The sequence below is a fragment of the Trichosurus vulpecula genome, chromosome 4 (assembly GCF_011100635.1).
Source record: "Trichosurus vulpecula isolate mTriVul1 chromosome 4, mTriVul1.pri, whole genome shotgun sequence".
Taxonomy (NCBI): domain Eukaryota; kingdom Metazoa; phylum Chordata; class Mammalia; order Diprotodontia; family Phalangeridae; genus Trichosurus; species Trichosurus vulpecula.
Window position 1 is genome coordinate 339,308,642 of NC_050576.1, and position 22,196 is coordinate 339,330,837.

Genomic DNA, 22,196 nt, shown 5'->3' on the forward strand with positions numbered 1-22,196 from the left:
TGTATGAAAATATGTATGAAATACATGTATTATAATGAGCTTGTATCTCTCTTTTAACTAATCAACTTGATAATACTATTACTATTTAGAAGGATACAGCAATATTTAACCCCTAACCCTATGTGGGTGGGCACCTCCTCAAGAAGCATTTCCTGATCCCTACAGTTACAACTGCTCTTTCACTCCTCAAGTTCACTCATTCAATCAAAAATTATGTATTAATCATTTGCTATATTTAAAGGCACTAGGCTAAACACTGAGGAAACATAGACAAAAACAAAATAGTCCCTGCCCTTAAAAAAGTTATATTCTATTGAGGTGAAATAGTGATAGACAAGTCAATACCATACACACTCATACATGCATGCATGTACATGTGCATATATGTATATATATATACACACACACACAAAATAATAAGTTTGGTCAGGAATGGTCCCCTTTGGAGAAAGCATTTTAAAGGATGAATATTCTAACTATTAATATCTGCTCTGATAATAAGCAGGATTATAATTTTAAAATAACATTTAAAATGAAAGCAGCACGCAAATTAAGAGAAAGAATGTACTGTAAAGTTTTGTTTTTAAGGCTAGCAGTTCATAATTCAGAATGCACTTTCTTATAAAAACAATTTTATATAGAGTCACTTGGTTTTTGGATTTTCCCATAAAAATCTATGTAACTTACAACATAATATAGATTGTGACCTCATGCATAAGTAATGTTTTAAAATGAATATATATTTCATTTGAATTTAAGATGCCAGGAAAAGAATACCTATTTCACTGTAGTTCTGGCAATGAAAGTGGGAATGCCCCTTGCTCCGAGCCACTGCCATAGCTCCTTGGCAGCAGTGGAATGAGAATGTGAGAGAGAACTCCCATCAGTGAAAATCTCTAGGAGTGCTTGGGCATTACTCGGTCCATGCGACTTCCTGTCACTCTCTATTTTCTTATGAACCCCTCAGACTTTACTGCCAACACATGCTGCTTCTGTTTCAAGTCTATGCCCTCCACTGCTACAGTTGTGGTTCAAATTTGAGGTTTTCCAATAAGATTTTTTATTAACTGCTGGTAATAAGAAAACAGATAGATGGTAAACATAACAGAGAAGGAAAAATTTACAAAGTTTTAAGAAATCTCAGAAAAATTGTCCCTGGTATTGATTTGATGAAACGGAGCTATGCTCCACCTTTTTTAGTTCCTCACTATATAGCTATGTCTTCTCCTTTCTTAAGAGGCCTGCCCAATTCCTCTACATCTCTTAATCACAGGGCTGCTATTCCTTCACATTCTCTTTATTCACTTAGACCCTGTACGGAAAGATGAAGGTCCCACAGGTAATGATGGGAGATTTGGGGGAGGGAGGAAGGGAGCAAAGGGTGGTACAAAGAAAACTGAAGTGTCTTTTCCTTTTTTGTGTCTGGAGGGGGAAGGCAGGGCAATTGGGATTAAGTGACTTGCCCAAGGTCACAGAGCTAGTAAGTGTGTCAAGTGTCTGAGGCTGGATTTGAACTCAGGTCCTCCTGACTCCAGGGCCTGTGCTCTACTCGTTGAGCCACCTAGCTGCCCTACTGAAGAGACTTTTAAATGTCATGGAAAAACCCAGATTCACTGTCTGTTTTCTTTTCAGAAAGAAAGCTATTTTGGATATTTCAATAGGTAAGCCCAGGCAGAGATTCTGGGTTAAGGAGGGAATCAAAAGATTATAGATCTAGTATTGTAAAGGACCACGGTAGCCATCTAGTGCAACCCTTTCATTTTACAGATGAAGAAACTAAGGTTAAGTGACTTGCCAAAGGTCACACAGGTAGTAAGCATCAGAGGCAGGAACCAAACTCAGCTCTCCAGGTTCTAGAGCTCTTTCTCCTGTCCCACACTGCTCTGAATTATAAGACGAAACCAGCCTAAGAGGAGGGCTGGAGGAGCAGTAGGTAGAGAAGTGAAGTTTCTATGGCCAATGGCTAGGGCAGCTTTTCAAAGGCATGTTAGGGACTACCTGGGTCGTACAAATTTTTCAGAAATTTCATAGGCATTTTAAGACTTTAAAAACCTTCAAAATCTTTTCTTCAAAGTAGATGAAAAGTTAGATGTCAGAATACCTGAGTGCCATTTGCTGTAATGAGCTGCCACTGGGGAGAGACATCATAAGGTCTGAGATTGTCTGAAGCAAGCGGTGGAATGTGTGTGGCAAAGGATGAGCAGCTTCACCGGCAATCACTATGTCTGAAAGTGGATGCTCACACACTCTGGTATCTTTCTCCTGAGATAGATATTAAAATCAAACAGTTACGAATTAATGTTTTTAGCAAAAGAAACTTTAAAAAGAAAAATAATCTATAATTTATACACAACTTTACAAAAGGAAATGCATTTTAAAAAATCTGCACTTAATAATCTAATGAAAATATCTGTTTTTTTTTTGTTTTCGGAGGGAAAAAGAGTAACCAAGACCTAAATAAATATATATTATTTCTAAATACCTTTCTAGATCTGAACATAGATAATTTCTCCTATAATTTTAGTTTTGTCAATTTGGTAAATGCATGTGTTTGTTATATCATGTTTATTACATAAACAAGACTCATATACTCTGTTCTTGAAGCAATTATCCAGTCCTTTTGAAATTTTCTAGGAATTTTTACTGCTATAAAATGAGAAGATGAAAAAGAAACAAGAGAAAATTACTATAGTTATTTATGTACTGACCTATCTAGATATCTACTATAGTATCATATATTGACTACATTGTAGCTCATTCCTCCTTCTCCCCGGGCCCAACTTTCTACTGCCCATCCCTTTCATTGTGTCAGCAACCCTGGCTCTACTGTTAGCAAACTCTTCTTAATCCTGGATGCCTGTGCATTCACTCACTATCTCTTTCTGGATATTACTAAAACATGCTGGCTTTTCTTTTCACTCACAGGGTCAGGAAGAGATAGTGTTTTTTGTCTGTGTAGTCTTATTTTCCTTTACCACCATTACTCAGCAACATCTCCTCTGAAGTTCATACTGTGCTATAAAAAGAATAAAGTACTTGGGGCCAGGAGAGCCTGGGCTTCAGCATCTACTAGCTATGTGACCACGGGCAAGTTCTTTGAATTCTCTGCCCTCTGTCTTGCTTTTTGTGCTTTGTGAATCATGGACTCTGGCAATCTTTTTATCTTCTCAGTCTTCCCATGGCAGCTCTTCTAGACCTGTCTTCTCAAGTTCTCTACCTCACCCCTACTGCACTCTCTCAGCTAATGACCTTGCCTCCTAGTTTAAAGAGAACACTGAGACAATCTCCCTTCCTTTAGATATCACAACTTTGGTACATCTCCACCTATCCTCCCCTCTTTTGTTTCAGTCCCAGAGGATACTGTGGGCTTTCTCTTCTTCAAGGAAGAAGATCTCCTGTTATGTCCTAGTTCTCCTCATCAATCATTCCTTTTCAAGTTCTTCTCAGCTGCTTCCTTATCAACATGCTCAGGTTTTTTTCCACTGCCAAATTCCTAGAAGCCACCACCGCCTCACTAGACACTCACACGTTTTTAAACCCTCAGCAATCTGGCTTCTAGCCTCGCTAATATACTGAAAATAACTTCTTCATTATTAATTTGATATCCTTTTCTCAGTCCTCATTTTCCCTGTCTTTTCTGTAGGATATGACACTGCTGATCAGTCCTGCTTGCTCCTGAATCCTCACTCTCCTCCTGGGGCTTCTCTGGGCATTTTCCTTGCTAGTTCACCCTCCAATTCTAATGTACCTCAAGCAGGGTGCCTTCAAGGGGATCCTCTTGTATCTATCACTTTTAAACTATGCATCTGCAGCATTTAGTACAATGCCCTGTTAAGGACACAATACAATTTTTAAAAAAGTGAATTGAATTATGTAGTGAAGTTGTAGTGCTGACAAGATATGATTGAAATCAGACAAGACCACTGCATACATCAGAATGTTCAAGATGTTAGTTTTAAAATATAAATAGCTTTTGTCTACCCTTGCTTCATGGAAATTTAAAATGAGAAAAGGAGGCCAGAAAAACAGATAGCTTTCAATGTCTCAAAGAGTAATGAAGAAGCCCTAAGTCTCCCTTCAATGACTTTGCAGAATCTGCTAAATATCAACTTACAGAAAAACTTCTGAATTCCATGACCCTGGTGAAAGTGTTCCTTGACTACTTGATTTGTTGCAGTAGAAATAAGGTTGGAATTAAGAAGAAGACAAAAGCATTCTACAGTACAAAAGATATTGTAACCTATTAAGCTCAATTTTATGTGACTGGTAATCTGTGTTGTCTGGTTTGAATTATATACCCATTATAAAATTTCACTTGGCTCGGGGTGGGGGAGGGGAAGGGGGAAGGAAAAAAAAAGAACAAAGTTAAAAAGTGCACAGCAGAGAACAAAACACAAGAAAGCAAAGAAAAGGTATATTATTTATCATACAGGCTTTCTGGAAATGAAAATTTATTGTTACATATTTTGAATCCTTTCTTATGTTCTGCTATGCACGACATGCTTTTTTATCTTTCTTAGTTTGTGTTTAAGTTTCAATATTTAAGTTTATGATATGTTTTTGTTTCTTTTCTCTATTCCTGTGTTCTGGTAAATAAAAAAAAATTAAAAAAAATTTCACTTGGTATAGCATACAGGATATGTAACTTGGTTAACTGTGTATGATATTTGTAATTATTCCTACAAGAAGTTGGTTACTATGCTCTTTTCCAGAAATGTTAACTGTTAGAACATTGTTTTTATGATAAAATCAGATTTAATTTTTATTATATCTTTTCTAGGGATTAACCCATTGTAAGTGAGGAATCAGCAGCAAAAACTCTAAACAATGAATGGAAAATATTTTTTCTTACCATTTAGCTATGAGAATGAAGGATTTAATTCAATCATTGCATTAACTAATAATTCTGTTTTCTATCCTAGCAAAATAGGTACTTAAAAATTTCACACATACTTGTTCTGCATTTTCCTTGTTTGCTTTATTTTCTTCATCATCTTCTTCCTCTGGTTCCACTGGAGCAGGGGTCAGTGAAGCCACAAAATGCCAGAGAATATCATGGAGAGAAGTTGTTTGGATGACATTACACAAAAGCCAGTTGAAAGCCTAAATAATTGAAGTTGTAGAGGTAAAATTTTTGGAAAATAAATTAAGTAGTAACAAATACAGTATACATGAAAAAGAAACATAAATTTTTTTCTTAAGCACAGGCAATGTGAATTCACATACTTAGTAAACAGCTTGGGGAAAGAGAAGATATTTTAGTCAAATGTTTTCTTAGAAGCATACTATGCTTTAAACAGTCTTAATTTCACTCAACTTCTTTATACAATTGAGGGAAATAATACTGTCCTACTAAAATAATAAATACTTTGCCACATTATTTTATGTTTTACTTCTTTGGGTAGTTATCCCAAATACTAAGTCATGAATATAGCTCTTGTCAATTGGCATTCAGTATTACCATAAGAAATGACTTTCAAATGCTGAACAAATTAAATTCTCTTACTATTTTTTCTTTTTTAGAATTTCCTAGCACCAGTTGTTGATAAGTCATTTAGAAAACAAGTAACAGGAGACACAAAGTGGTAAGTATGTTGCTCTTAAAACACCTGACAATTTAGATAGTTTTAGGTAGATAACTAGACAGGTAATTAATAAAAATTAATTGCAGATTATTAGAGGAGAGTCAAAACATGAATCATCATTTGTGACCCCTTGGAATTGTCATTATATTAACCAAAATTATACTAGTAGGTTGACTTAAGGAGCCTTTGGAAATAAGGTAATACAGTAACTATTAATAAATTACTACAGTGTGCTTAAATTTTAAGTTAGTGACTCAGATAAAATGAGTCAACATGTAGAAGACAGCATGATGCGTTAGAAAGTGAGATGGATTTGGAGTCAGAGGACATGGGTTTAAATCCTACTTCTGCTGCCTGTCTGGTGTTGGGTAGTCCCTTTAACCTCTCTGAGGTTCAGTTTTGTCATCTGTAAAATGACTGGTTGGTCTGGATGACACTGAGGTTCCTTCTAGCTCTAAATTTATGAAATTTAAAGCTGCTTTCCTATAAAGTAAGTATCTCTCTCTTTCCCGTTCATTGCCAAACTTGCTTCTACTTCCTCACCACACCGCTATTCTCTTTCAATCTTGAATGTAAGTTTATTATAGGGGAGAGAGAGAGACACTAGAAAGACTCAAATGATGCAGAATCAGCAGAACATAGCTTAAGATAACCAGGGAATGAGGCAATCACCTGCAGGAACAGTGGGGTCTTTAATAGGATAACAGAAAACATCCTCCATCCACAATTTGAAGGTTGGACTGAGAATGTGTAAGGTCATACACATTTCAATAAACAACCGAAAAGGCATATCCTGGATTGATACTTGAGTGAAATTTGATGAGAGGATAGCAAAGGATAGCATTACTCAGTGAAAAATGACTTTCTTAGTATCTGGGTAACCTTAGACAAGTCACTTAACGGGGCCCTCAGCTGTAAAAATGGGGATGGGATTAGATAAATTCTTAGGTCCTTTCTAGTTCTCAATCTATGATCAAAAGTTCATAGAGATGGGGAAAAAGTGGGATGTAGTTTACTAATTATGTATGAGGAGCATGCCTGTTCCCTACAGCTAAAAGCTACGCAAGGAGGGGGAAAAGGGCAAGGCTTAATGAATTATGCGGCTAAATCTGGCTTCCTTCTTAGCTATTCCAGAGTCTAGAAGGGAACTTGCGGCATTATTTTTATTGTTTCCCTCTCCCTCAACTCTTCAACACAACCTTTTCAGTATCTTACATCGGACCTCTCTCCTCCATTCCCACTACATCTACTTTTGCTCAGGTTCTTATCTCATCTTGCCTTGACTATTAAGATCAACGTTCTTTCTGCTTCTAGTTTATCCCCTCTCTGATCCATTCTCCTCACTGCTGCAGACGAAATCTAACGTACAACAATAAGTATGTTCACCTCTTCACCAAAACCTTTAGTGGTTTCCTATTGCCTACAATACAAAGAATAAAACCTCACTTCTAGCATTCAAGGTCCTCCACCAATTGGCCCCAACCTACTTTTCCTGCCTCGTCTCATACTACTCCCTTAACTTTCCCTATGTTCCCACCAAACTGGACTACTCTCTCCATTTTCAATGGGTTCTTTTCCATCTCGAGGCCTTTGTGAGCAGCCCCTAATGCTTAGACAATTCTCTACCCATTCTGCACCTTTGTCTAGTGAAAGTTATTTATAATAGAAGCCCAACTTGAATACTGCTTGCTGCAGAAAGCTTCCCTATCCTTTCCCTATCAGGTGACATCAATGTCTCGTTCCTCAAATATTTCTCAGCTCTTCACCTGGACTTCCATTGTATCTCTCTTAACATTCTAAATCATCCTTAATTGGATACTTATTTTTTATCCCCATTAGGTTGTAAGCTCCTTGAGCAGGGCTGGGGCCAATTCCTACCTTTATATCTATTCCTAGCTTCTAGGATGCCTCACACACAGTAACCCCTTAAAAAACACTTATTGAATTCTTTATATCTTCTTGTAACTTTATGGTGCCATGTTCCTTTGCATGAATCCCTTCTAACTCATTTAAATATAATAATTTCTTTAATTTTTTTTGAAAAGCAGTTTCATTAAACAGAAATATCCAGAGATCTAATAGTGTCACTAATAAGCTCATACCTCCATAGCAAAAACTCGGCAAGCAGATTTCCGTAAGGCCTGTTTCATTGCTATTTCAAGACCTTCCAGATCATGATGCTGTATAACAAAAGCTAAAACTGGCCATTGAAAATTTCTTTCTCCTTTGGAAAGAGAACTATGGGCTGAAATTAGTCGAGAAAGCTCAGGAGAAGGATGTCTTAAGAGAGAGGAACCAACTTCTATTAAAAAAAAAAGCAAAGTTATTAGTTTGAAACATCAGGATAGTTGTTTTTCACAAGTACAATCTGTAATATTAATATTCAACAGTCTAGGAATGACAACATTAATTAGAAATTTTATGGGGATGCTAATTGTTAAATAAGAGAATTTATTTCAGAGCCACTTGTTCTTTGGTTTGTAAAGAATAGCAGTGATCAATATTGGAAAACTTTCTAAAGGAGAACTTTTTTTTCTTTTAGAAGAAAAACAGATTTTAGGAGTAAAATAGATGTTTCTATTCAGTTAACTGAGGAATGATTTGAGTGCTTTGATCACAATGAGTAAAAGCTCTGGTTAGTAGAATTCAGTAGCACATACTACAAGAAGCTACTCCTCATTATAAACTATACTGTGCTAAAATATAACAGTAATTTTGCATTTTTTTCACATTAAAATATCAATAGAAAGTGTGACATACATGTGAGCTATTATCAATAAGTTATTACTGGTCAAAATTGAAGGTTGAATAAAGTAACAAAAATAAAATTGCCAAATAAAAGAAATCATCAAGCCTGGGATGTGGAGGCATTACCTTCTTGGAATTTTAATAACTGGACACAAGAACCCTTGTTCATAATGGATGAGGGAAATATTTACTTCATACTGGGGAAGGGTATACTTCTGACCTTTGCCCTTACCAGTATCTCCACTGTTAACTCTTCTTCTAGGAATGGCCTTAACGCGTGCAGGCAAAATGGAATGCTGTTTGTCATATTCTGAGGCAACAACTGAGTATGACCTTTGGAAGACAGTTCGTTTTGCCAAATCAGTATCTGTTATGGGACTAGTCTCTAAACTGTAGAAAAGGCAAAGAAAAAAACAAAAAAACTAATTAATATAGCCAATGTGTATTTATTTTATAATATTGTGGACAGATATGTAATTACATTCCCCATAGGGAAAAATGACTACTTCTTTTAGCCCCACAAATAAGTTTTCAAAAATTAACAATATTAGCTTATTCCAGCTTCCCCCAATTCTCCCCCTTTTTATAATTTCCATTTTTCTTACATTTATTCACAAATTCAAAAACAGAAGTTCTTTATTTTTTCTGTGAAAGGAGAAATAGAAGGCATCAAAAATTTGCCAATATCTTTTTAAAACACAGTGTAGATGTGGTCATGAAAATTAAGGAATTTTTATTTCAAGTATTAGTAGAAAACTGATTATAGAAAGAAACCCGCCACATACATACAAATGCCTTATAAAGCTGAAAACAATTTTTTTTTCAGATTCATACATTATTTTTATTAGCTTTACAATCTTGTGTAAATCACTCAGGTTTTCTGGGCCTCAATTTCTTCATCTCTAAAATGAGAGGGGGAAGAGAAATATTTTTCTTTACCTAATGCATAATATATTCTGATCCAGCCTTTTACCTTTACTGTGTATGTAACCCTCTGCTTCAAATGCGTTTCTTGTAAACAACATATTGTAGGATTATGGTTCTTAATCCACTCTGCTATCTACTTCTGTTTTATGGGAGAGTTCATCTTATTCACATTCACATTTATTATTACTATCTGTGTCTTTCTCTCCATCCTATTCCCCCTCCCCCATTTATGCTTTTCTCTCTCTTTTGCTTTTGACTACTGCCTCCCTCAATCTGCCTGCCCTTCTATCAGTCTCCTCCCTTTTCTTTCCCTTTGCCTTTACTACTTCTTCCCTCCATTCTATCCACCCCCTCCCTTCTCTTTCCCCTTTCACATCCTACTTCCTATAGGTTGAGTTAAATTTCTATACCTAACTGATTATGTTATTCCCTCTTTGAGCCAAGTAAGGTTCAAATAATGCTCATCTCCCTCCCTTTCCCCCTCTGCTGTAATAGGTTTTTGTGCCTTTACATGTGATTAAATTTACCCTTTTCTGCCTCCTCCCTTTCTCTTCTCCCAGTACAATCCCTTTTCACCACTTAGATTTTTTTATCATCACATCAAAGTCAACTTATACCCACACCCTCAGTCTATGTACACTCCTTTTAAATGGCATAAGAACAATACAGTTCTAAAGAGTTACAAGTGTCATCTTCCCTTGTAGGGATGTTAACAGGTTGCCATTTTTAATAATTGTTTTCCCCCCATTTACCTTTTTACGCCTCTCCTGAGAATTCTATTTCAAGATCAAATTTTCTGTTGAGCTCTACTATTTTCATCAGGAAGGTCTGGAAGTCCCCTATTTTGTTAAATGTCCATCTCTTCCCCTGAACTATTCTGCTCAGTTTCACTGGGTGGTTGATGCTTGGTTGTAATCCAAGCTCCTTCGCCTTATGGAATACCATATTCCACACTCTCCGATCTTTTTCTTTTTTTTTTTTAAGGCTGTATATCATTACCTTATTTATTTATTATTTTTTTAAATTTAATATATTTAGTTTTCAGCATTGATTTTCACAAGAGTTTGAATTACGAATTTTCTCCCCATTTCTACCCTCCCGCCCACTCCAAGATGGCATATGTTCTGGTTGCCCCATTCCCCAGTCAGCCCTCCCTTCTGTCACCCCACTCCCCTCCCATCCCCTTTTCCCTTTTTCTCTTGTAGGGCAAGATAAATTTCTATGCCCCATTGCCTGTGTATCTTATTTCCTAGTTGCATGCAAAAACCTTTTTTGTTTGTTTTTGAACATCTGTTTTTAAAACTTTGAGTTCCAAATTCTCTCCCCTCTTCCCTTCCCACCCACCCATCCTAAGAAGGCAAGCAATTCAACATAGGCCACATGCGTATTATTATATAAAACTCTTCCACAATACTCATGTTGTGAAAGACTAGCTATGTTTTGCTCCTTCCTAACCTATTGCCCTTTATTGAATTTTCTCCCTTGACCCTGTCCCTTTTTGAAAGTGTTTGTTTTTGGTTACCTCCTCCCCCTATCTGCCCTCCCTTCTATTGTCCCCCCTTTTTATCTTCTTCCTCCTTCTTTCCTGTGGGGTAAGATACCCAATTGAGTGTGTATGGTATTTCCTCCTCAGGTCAAATCTGATGAGAGCAAGATTTACTCATTCCTCCTCACCTGCCCCCTCTTCCCTTCCTATAGAACTGCTTTTTCTTGCCACTTTTATGTGAGATAATTTACCCCATTCTATCTCTCCCTTTCTCCCTCTCTCAATATATTCCTCTCTTATCCCTTAATTTGATTTTATTTTTTTAGATATTATCCCTTCATATTCAACTCGCCCTGTGCCCTCTGTCTATATATATATGTATACATATCTATACACACACCTACATATATACATACATACACACATATGTGTGTATATATATACATACACACATATATATGCATATTCCTTTCAGCTACTCTAATATTGAGGTCTCATGAATCATACATATCATCTTTTCATGTAGGAATGTAAACAAAACAGTTCAACTTTAGTAAGTCCCTTATGATTTCTCTTTCTTGATTATCTTTTCATGCTTCTCTTGAGTCTTGTGTTTGAAAGTCAAATTTTCTATTCAGCTCTGGTCTTTTCACTGAGAAAGCTTGAAAGCCCTCTATTTTATTGAAAGTCCATATTTTGCCTTGGAGAAAACAAAATTTTTGAGCATATTTTTTTCCTGTCCTTGCTTAAGCATTAAGCTTTTGATTTTAGGATAGCTTTTTACAGTATTTTTGCTGTATACTACAAATCTGTGTACTAAGCAATGAGAAGATATGAAGTCTTTTGTCACAACAAGACAAATACTGAACTTAAGCCCTATTGTATTCTTGCATTCTGTGTCAGATGAGACAAATTCAGTGGATTCTGATTCAATCTACAGTAAACTTAGAATTTTTCTACTTTTTTTCTTCAAGGCTAGAATATATGGAATCCCCACAATTAAAGTGCTGTATAAAGACAGCAAAACAGGGGAAGGAAAAGTCTAAGGCACATTTGTTCATTATTCCTTTTATTTCCTTCCTTCTACCTTGAAACCCTCTTCCAAATTATACTATGCAACTGGGATGCTCCCTGCTCCAATTTACCAAGATTATTTCTCCCCTTCTAGTTTGTTCTAACGATTTTTACTATGTCACTTATTCATTTGATCCTTGCCTAATCAATTTGAAAAAATATAATTCTCTGGGTTCATTATTGTCTAAATACCTATTTTTTGCACAAAAAACAAATTCTATACTTATATACTTGCTCAAAGTATCATTTATGTACATATTATTATGTGTGGAGAAAAACAATATAGTCTGCCTTGATTGCCTTGTCTGAGAGACAAGGAAGTGTCTATAAAAACCTTATGTTATGTGGTTTGTCTCTAAACCAATCAATCAGCAAGCATTTATTAAGTGCTTGTTACCATGTGCCTTTGTATCAAATGCTGGGAATACAAAGGAAAAGCAAATATGCTACTTTCCCTAAAGGAGCTCACACGCTAACGGAAGAGACAAAATGCATATCAGGAGGTATACACAATACCCATACAGAGTTGATGGAAGGTAACTTTAGAAGGGAAGCACTAGTAGCTGGAGGAAGAAACTCCTGTAGAAGGTGTGATGTGAACAGAGTTGTGTAGCAGGTCAGGATCCTTGGAAGCAGAGGTAGGAAAGGAAAAGAGCCACGGCAAAGAAACAGCAAAGGGAGGCGAAGCATGTGCGTGTCATGTACAAAGAAGAGAGAGCTGTTACGGCCAGACTATACATGGAGGAAAGCAGAATGTAGGAAGAATGGGGCTTTAGGAAGGAGTCAGGCTGAGAAGAGCTTTAGATGACAAGCAAAAGATTTTATATTTGATTTCAGAGGTAATAGGTTCACACTACTGAGAACCTGGATGATCCTGATGACAGTATTGACCTTCACAATAGTAGACAAATTTAAGGGCATAAGGCAAAATTGGGGTGGCGGGGGGTGGTTAGAGATATTGTTTTGGACATGTTGACTAGGAGATACCTAGGGTTCTCCAATTCCAGACATCTAATGGGCAGTTGGTGATGTGAAAATGGAATTCAGGGCTGGATATGTAGATCTGAGAATCATCAACATAGAGATACCTGAACCTACGGTAGCTGGTGAGATCAGCAAATGAGCTAGTATGGAGAGAAAAGTAAAGCCACTAGAACTCAGGACCAAGATGTGAAGTACCCCGGAACAGCCGGATAGGGATGAAGAGAACAAAGAGAGAGCAGCACCAGCAAAACCCAGAAAGAAGAAATCAAGGAGGAGAAAGTAATCCGCAGCCTGAAATACGGAAGAGAGGACGGAACAAGGCTTGAGAAAAGCCCATGAGATCTGACAATGATAAGAGAGGATTAGTAACTGTAACGGGTGCAGTTTCGAGGAAATGATAAGATCAGAAGCAAGACTTGGAGAAGGCTTAGAAGACAGCAGGAGGAGAGGAAGAAGCGCCCACCCTGGAGGAGAGCTCAGTGCAGAAAAGACTTCTTCTAAATATGAAGGTTAGGGAAGTTAAATTGCACAATTTCTACGGTTTCTTATATTTTTAAAATGCTATAATCCAGTCCACACTGATATTTTCCTTTTCTGCACTCCTATAGTAGGAGTAACGTTATATACTCTTTTAACATTTTTCATAGTAACAAGTGATTTTTTTTAAAGCTTTTGATGGTTTAATATTTTTTGATGATTTTTATGGTTCCTCTTTGGCCAAAGTCTCTGCAATCTAAGACAATCTCTGCAGCTTCCTTTCTAGTTTAGTGTCCTATTTCCCCATCAAATTCTAATACATGTCACAGGGCTTGCATTTCAACAAAGAGGAGAACACAAACGTAATACCTTGGTGGCATGGATTTCATATTACTCTCTGGCTCCTCAAATACATTAGGGCTTGCATCAGGAGTTACTGATATGTATGGTGCTGGTACCGATGTTGAACGTAGATACCTCATTTCATCTTGGAAGAGGTTGTCATCCTGATATCCCACGAAATTTTCATGATGATGCCTGGATTAGATTATGTGATAATTTAAAGAGAATATTATGACAATTACCTAGATCTCTCTAAATTTTTTTGTTTTTTATATTGAATAGTATTTTAATTATTTCCAATTATATACAAAGGTAATTTTTAACATTCATTTTTACAAAATTTACAATTCTAAAATTTCTCCCTTTCTCCCTCTCCTCCCCTCTTCCTAAAACAGTAAAAATTTTGATTAGGTTATATATGTGCAATCATGTAACATGTTGTTCACATGTCGTGAAAGAAATAAACCAAAAGGGAAAAAACCATGCAAAAATATAAAATAAAAATAGTATGTTTTGATCTGTATTCAGACTCCATCAATTCTTTCTCTGGGGATGGATAGCATTTTTCATCATAAGTCCTTCAGAGTTGCCTTAGATCACTGTATTGCTGAGAATAGCTAAATCGTTCATAGCTGATCATCACACAATGTTGCTGTTACTATGTACAGTGGTTTCCTGGTTCTGCTCATTTCACTTTTCATCAGTTTTTACAAGTCTTTCCAGGTTTTTCTGAAATCTGCCTGCTCATCATTTCATATTGCACAATAGTATTCTATTACATTCACATACAGCTTGTTCAGTCATTTCCTAATTGATGGGCAATCCTTCAGTTTCCAATTTTTTGCCACCACAGAAGATCTTTTATGAATATTTTTGTACACGTGGGTCTTTTTCCCTTTTTTATGATTATGATTATTATGGAATACAGACCCAGTAATGGTATTGCTCGAATAAAGAGTATGCACAATTTGGGAATAGTTCCAAATTGCTCTCCAAAATGGTTAGATCAGTTTACAACTCCACCAACAGTGTCCCAATTTTCCCACATCCTCTCCAATATTTATCATTTTCCTTTTCTTGTCATATTAGCCAATCTGATAGGTGTGATGTAGTACCTCAGAGTTGTTTTAATTTGCATTTCTCTAATCAAAGTGATTTATTGAACTTCATATGATTATAGATAGTTTTGATTTCTTCATCTGAAAACTGCTTATGTCCTTTGACATAAATGGGGAACGGGTTGTATTCTTATAAATTTGACTTATTTCCCTATATATTTGTCTCTCTACATTTATAAACCTCTTTGTAAACAGAAAAACACTACCTATAAATATAGAATGTAAATGATCAAAGCAGAGACTGTTCTTTGTTTTTGTTTCCTACTTAAGTACTTCCTAAGTACTTAAAATAAATTTTAATCCAATTATAAGAATAGATTTTCCTAATTTTTGTCAGTAACATGGCTGCTATAGGTAAAAAAATTTAATGTCTTTATCTTCCTCAGCCCCCTATTTCTAACTCTTCCTCAGTATAAAAGACTAAAGATTAATTTAAGCAAAAGAAAGGAAAAGTATAACTGAAAGGTAAATAATCTCCTAAAACATATTTTTTTTTTTTGTCCACAAGAGATAGTTTCATTTAAGTAATCCATTTTCTAGGTCTAAAAATAAATACAATTAATAGCTGCTTATTTGGGGCACTGACATTCATTCAGCCAAAATTTGCTAAGCAACTATTTATTATACTGCATATTCAGGACATACGAATCATGCCATCTTATAATAGAAATTCCTGGCTTTGTGTTGGTTTGTATAGTACCTCATATTTGGTAAACATACCAAATAATGGAACTCCTGGTAAAATTTCAGTTATACAATAGCAGTTGTTGACAGAGTCAAAGAATAGCCTTCATTACCTAGCTAATGTCTGCAGGTAGAGACAAGGCATTTTGATGGGAAGATCCTCAGAGATGCCTTCTTTCACACTGGGAAGCTGAGACTGGAATGGTTTAGTAGGATGGTAGCACAGAATACTGGGTTCGGCAGCACTACTCAAGGACAATAGGAAGAGTGCGTTTGCTTTAATCACCTGATGGGCCTCCATGGTGGGCAAGGCACGAGGAGTCTTAACTTGCATTGTTTTTCTCCTAGATTGTTTTACCTAGCAAAGGAAAAATGTTAAAACCTCTTAGTGATGTTGTATTACAAACAAAGAGAGATAGCTAAGTGAGTAGAGTGTTAGATTTGGGGTTAGGAAAACCTATGTTTAAATTCCACCTTAGACACACTTCTTTAGCTGTGGTACCACACTGGGCAAGTCACTTAACCCCTCTCAGCCTCAGTTTCCTCATCTATGAAGTGACGATAACAGTAGTACCTACCACACACAATGGTTGTTTGTATTAAATGAGACAATATGAGTAAGGCATTTTGCAAACCTTTAAAGAAATTATTAAGATATATGCACATACATATTTATCATTACACTGTTATAGGGAGCTGTACCTTCTCCTTTGCTGCTGCTTGCTTTTCACGGAGGTATTTTTCCCTGCAACGGTCACACACCAGATACCAAGTGCTTCCTCCTATGCCACCATCACCACAGTTACCAGCCCATCCTCCACAAAAGTGTCCAATGCTATTATAACCTTGTCCACCTGCATACCGGCCACAACCTTAGAAAAATAACAAAAATGAAGCTACGAAAAAGTGTGTCTTCAGAATCTACTTCAGAGATAAGTTGTATCTGAAAATTAATATAACATTTAAAAGAAACAACCTCCAATAATTTTATATTTTAAGAATTGGAAATTTTCAAATAACTTTCATATTTACCAAAACACCTGCATTCAATTAATTTTTTTTTCAATTAATTTTTTAAAAATTGCTAATTAGTACTATGAAAATTTTAGTTGGGAATATCTTAAGTAATTTTTTTTTCAACAACTATGTGCAAAGCATGGCACTATATTTTTTGATTCAAAACAAGACAGCTGCCATTTTAAGAATTACTTGTCAGAAAAATAGGCAGAACAATGTAATGTACTTGAATTTATTTTGTCTAGGGCAAAATCAGAATTCACATCAGATAAGTCAGCTTTCATCCTTGACTCCTCCTGGTGTTTGAGAAGCAACCTGGAAGTAGTGGATACTGAGTTAAGCTTGGAGTCAGCAAGACCTAGGTTGATGTTATGCCTCTGAGACATAGTGGCTGTCTGACCCTGGGCAAATCACTTAAGATCTTGATATCCCAGGCAACTCTCTAAGATTTGTAAATTGCCCAATACTGATGAAATAATGGGCACAGTTAAAAAAAAAGTTTATATACCAACATTTATTTGTATGTCACATATAAATTATTTAAGATTCCTGATTGAGATAGTAGGTGCTTTGGTTTTCTTTCTTTTTTCCTCTTTTTTAATCAAAACTACATCAAAATTTATATAGAAATTTACAAAATGAGTCATATTGTAAATTCAATGCAACTAGGTCTTTCAGCTTTTTAATAAAATTGGCTGGGTGAATCAGCCTACAAGCAACATGTCCTGACAATACTGTTTGATAAAATATACTTAATATTAATATCTTACCTGGATGAGCTTGCCTCATGTGATAAGTTACTGGATAGGGATGTGATTCTCCACATAGCTCACAGATGGTATCTTTCTCTGGTCCCCCCACAGCAAGTTGGGCCATCTCACCAAACAAATTACCCCTTGGCCTGGCTTCAGCCTTTTCTTTTTTCTTTTTTTCCTTCTTAGTCTTTTTATTATCTTTGTCACATTCTTTCTTTTTAAGTACTGCACAAGAGCCAGGACTTGGAAATATCATGTTCTGGGAAGCGGCTTTGATGGTAGCCAAAGAGATGTCTTCCCAAAAGGCTACCAAGTGTTGCAAGGTTAAAGGAAGAGGAGATTTGGATTTCATTGTGTGGTGTGTGGACATTTCAAAAGTGGCTTCTGTTTTTCCATCCTCACATTTTTCATGGAGAGGTGGTTCCTTAAGCATTGACAGGACTTTATTTTTGTTGATGCTGCCCATTTTAGATATATCCGGTCCATGAGGTGAAATATTAAACATATTAAGAGCAGATGATATTTCCAAAGAGTGCCTATTTTTCAATTTTGTTTCTTTTTCTTCTGTAGGTTGTTGACTATTCAAACTATTTCTTATTGGAGCATGTTCTTTAGAGAGTTCTGGATTAAATTTGAGAAAAGAAGAACAAGCCATTGCATCATGGACTATACCTTCATGCCAAAGGAAAGAGGCAAAGACTGCTCTGGCACATTCAGCAACAGAAGGGGACATTGCTTGCTTAGCTGGCTCTAAAGGTCTGGCTCCATCTCCTTTGAAAAGGAAGCCTGACTTTTCCTTTTTGGGCCTGGCATGCCGATTTGCACATTTTCGGCTTACCTTTGGAGAGGCTCTCATTTCCTGTTCATCCTTCACAGGAGCTTTTCCTATGCTGAAGTGCACTTTACTGGTGCTCTCGTCCACGCTCTTAAATTCAGTACTCTCATCACAAGTGCTGTCTGTTATGCTATTTGTTTTTAAGGTACTAGAAGTGCAGACTTCAACTACCTCACTGTGAAGATTTTCTTGCACGACATGTGGAGAAGGAGCTCTATTTTCAGTTCCAGGAGAAACTTTAGAATCTTTTGGTATTATTTTTGGCTTAGGTGATGTGGATCGACCTCTTAATGGTTCTGTGAGGGGCATCTTTTTCTTGCGGAGAGTATCTGGATCCAGCGTATAGGAGTCTGATTTGGATCGTTCCCGAGGAGGGTCAAGCTTTGCCTTAGCAGGAGCAGGGCCTTTCTGAGGTAGATTCTTGTCATGTGGAGAAGAGGAGCGTGGAGGACTAGCACCTGGTGGACTGGACCTATTTGATGGGAGAGTCTTTGGCTTAGGAGAAGATGATCGAGATCCTGGCCCTGGAGACTCGGCTCTAAGGCCAGAAGAGATTCTCCCATCAGATTTTAGTGTTTGCAAGGTATTATGATTGGGAGATAAAGACCTACTATGGGAATCTGACCTCAGCTTTGCAGCATCAGATTTCAACATTAGGGATTCACTAGCAGACAAGCCCTCTGTGCCTCTTGGCTTCTTTTGATCTGCAGCAGTCCTGCTCACACGTCCATCAAGCTTAGGTGACCGGCTTTCTATTCTGTGTTTAGAGGATAGATCTGATTTTCCTGCTGGAGAAGCTGGTCTAGAGGCTATGGAGAAATTTCCTCGGTCACCTATATAATTCATTTCAGAGTGAAAAGTATCATTACAATTACAATTCGCTGAAAATCTATTAGCATACAAAATGCATACAAGGGCTGAACACAAAGTTATAATTCTGTCAAAATTTGCTTGCAAAAACAATGCTTTTATGGCATTTTATGGTTAAAAAGTATTTGAGATTCAAAATAAAAATCAAGGACAAAGAGGAAAAATACCATTGATGAAAATCTTTAAATTATTACATGTACCACAACAATGCAAAATATTTTCCTAGGTGCAAAACTGTACATGTATGACATGTTTACCATTTCTGAAATATAAAGTAAATCATCTATTAAAATTTCTAGTAAATAAAAAAGTTTTAAACGAACACTGATGAGCAAAGAGAAAACCAAACTGTCACTGACTTTAGAATCTAGAACTGGAAAATATGTAGCCTGTGAAAATTAAAGTACTAGAGAGGAAACTGTCAGTGGAGGTTAGTTGAATATGTTTTCTTACTAGCTTTATTATCTTTAGATATGTACATTCTATTAATTAAGTTGATTGCCTACCAGAGCCCTGCTGTAAATGTATTGGGACAATTTTTAATTAATAAAGTATCAGCACTTGAATCCTGCTTACCATGCAATTAATTATAGGACATCTCCAAGTTACCAACAGGTTGTTGAAATATATTTTTTTAAATGGGAAATGAGGTCCTTGGAGTAGTTCACAAAAGCTTATTTACCTCCTAATGTATCTTGAACTACAAAGTCATTGAGTTCTGAGAGATGTGAACAACACGAAGTCATGTGGAAAAAAAGGTTTAAGTTTCCTATTCTTTTGCAGAGCCAATCTTACACAATATTTTGAAAAGATGGACAGATGGTACATGGCATATTCTCACATTTATTTGCACTATCTTTGTGGCCCTAAACCTGGGCCTTCTGTGTCCTCAGGTGTTCTAAATTCTCCTAAAAAGTTACCTATCTCTTCACCCCAAGCCAAAATCCCTATTTCCTCCATTTAGTTGTTTGTAGATAGTTATGTAAGAGTGCAACTAATCAATCTACAAGCATTTATTAAGTACCACCTATGTGCCAGGCACCGTGCAAGGTGATAAAGACAAGAGATAGAGGCTGTGAATTTATTGGTATAGGGAACAGGTGGGTGAGCAAACTCCCTTTACCAATGAAGGTGAACACCTCCTCTGCAACTATGAATCTTAAAGAGATGCCCAGAGCACTCAGAACTAAGTGACTTTCCCAGGGTCACACAGCCAATATGTGTCAGAGATGTGATCTGCATTCTAGGTTCAAAGCTCTAGAGAAACCAAGACAAAAATTCAAGTCCCTGCTTTCAAAGAGCTTAAGCAATTTTGATTGAACCAGTAGCCAAGAAATCTGCACTGTCTAAATGACTGATAGCTCCTTTACCTTAGAGAAAGGATTTAACTTTTTTTCATGGTCTCAAAACCATGGCTTAATTATTTCATCTCTCCCTGGCTGAAGGGGGCCACCCATACTCCAACCTTCTACTTTTGAACTCTCTCATTTTCTAAAAGCTTTATTAAAATACACACACACACACAAAATGGTTTCCACTTTTGTTTCAGTGACTGCTGAGTGACAAGAGTTTCTACATATTGGCTATTTGAGCCAGAGGTTTTTAAGTTAGCATGTCTGATTGATTTTAGTTTAGTATAGTTTAAAGTGTCCAACAATGTTTGATATTCCTCTGTGAAGAGATTACCTCCACATATGCCAGGAGTGTTATTTTAAAATATTTAACAGTGACTAGAAGAAATATGGGTAGTAATAATTTTTTATGTTTTAGGAATAGCTTTCTTAAGTTACAATAAAAAGCCATGATTTATTTGCATAAAAATTCAACAAATGTTACAATATATTTTTTTAAGACATAGGGCTTACCTATATATGCTTTACGCAGTTAGGTGGTGCAGGGGATAGAGCACCAGACCTGGAGGCAAGAAGACCTGAGTTTGAATTTGGCCTCAGACACTTAATAGCTGTGTAATTCTGGGCAATCCACTTAGCCTCTATTTGCTTCAGTTTCTCCATTTGTAAAATGGAGGTTGTTGTGAAGTCCAAATAAGATAATAATTGTAAAACATTTAGCACAGTGCTTGGCACATAGTAAGGGCTATAGAAATATTAGCTATTATTATGCTAATTAGTCACTTCCATCTTGTCACATATTTTTGGTAAAAACAATATGTTCTTAATTATTATACCTATTGGCTTCCTAATCCATTTAGAGTTTTTCATACAAAGTATGAATTTGAAGAAATACACACAGGACTGAGAAAAAGCAGTTATCTTTTATACTGATTTCAAATAACAAATCAATTTTTTTTTTGCCACTGAAATGACTATAGTGGGACATAACAGCTTTAGAAATTGATATATTAGGCATACTATAAAAAAGAAAAACATTTCTTCAAATATGGGTCAATTTTTCAGGGCAATGAGCTAAACCACTGGTTTTTAAGAGAAAGAAGAGAAAATATCCATACAGAATGTCTACAAAACTGTTTTACTTATTTGGGAGAAAAGAAAACCCCAGCCCAACAATATTTTAGTTAATCTTTATAGTATAGTCCTAATAATTTTGTTCCTAGGAATCGTCCTCTTAAAGTACTAGACTGAATAAATTTATTGATGAATTTTGTAGAGGAAAAAGCAACATTTAAATAAAAATCTATTTAAGACCAATGATCCACATATATTTTAAATTTAGAGTTTCATGTTTTCTTCCTGGGTTTAAGCATTTTCCTGATTATATTGTTAAACCATTCTTGGCCACTATATATGTGCTATACGAAACTTTCCTTATTATACCAATCAACAATTTCTTGGACAAGAAGGTATGCATGCACATTATCTTATTAAATAAGATTTAAGAACTATAGTTAACTGAAGACTCAAAGTGTTTTTCTTTAAAAAATTTATTAAATTTGTAATAGTAATTCTATAACAAAGTTTTCATATATCAAATAAATGGTAGTTGTTTCATAAGATAAATTTTAAGAAAAAACTCACAGGATTGTGTATTTTTGCCTATGTTGGATATTACAACAGAATATAAATAGTTTTGCATATAAATATTTTGTCATATAAGGAAAATTTGATTTATAATGCTGAGGAGATAAAAGATATATGTAAAATTACAAGAAAATCACTTCCAAATATTTCAACCTTAAGATTAAATTTTAAAGTATTCATTTAACAAATGAATGGAATGAAAATGAATTGAGGTGAAATTATTTTCCTTTTCCAAACTTCCTTTGTAAATTATGAAGGTCCCATCCATGAATGCATGCATACCCACCCTTTAGTT

General features: G+C 36.0%; 1 protein-coding gene across 1 annotated transcript in view; it reads right to left on the reverse strand.

The window, feature by feature from the left end:
• Nucleotides 1-22,196, reverse strand: part of MYCBP2 (MYC binding protein 2) — a 342,008-nt gene that overhangs the window by 38,541 nt on the left and 281,271 nt on the right. Inside the window, exons 56-63 of the mRNA XM_036754198.1 lie at nt 17,213-18,865; nt 16,128-16,297; nt 15,539-15,783; nt 13,651-13,818; nt 8,566-8,723; nt 7,688-7,887; nt 4,954-5,103; nt 2,102-2,262 (exon numbers count right to left, since the gene is read on the reverse strand). Of these exons, the coding sequence (XP_036610093.1) occupies nt 2,102-2,262; nt 4,954-5,103; nt 7,688-7,887; nt 8,566-8,723; nt 13,651-13,818; nt 15,539-15,783; nt 16,128-16,297; nt 17,213-18,865 (2,905 nt within the window). The remainder of the gene's footprint in view (nt 1-2,101; nt 2,263-4,953; nt 5,104-7,687; nt 7,888-8,565; nt 8,724-13,650; nt 13,819-15,538; nt 15,784-16,127; nt 16,298-17,212; nt 18,866-22,196) is intronic.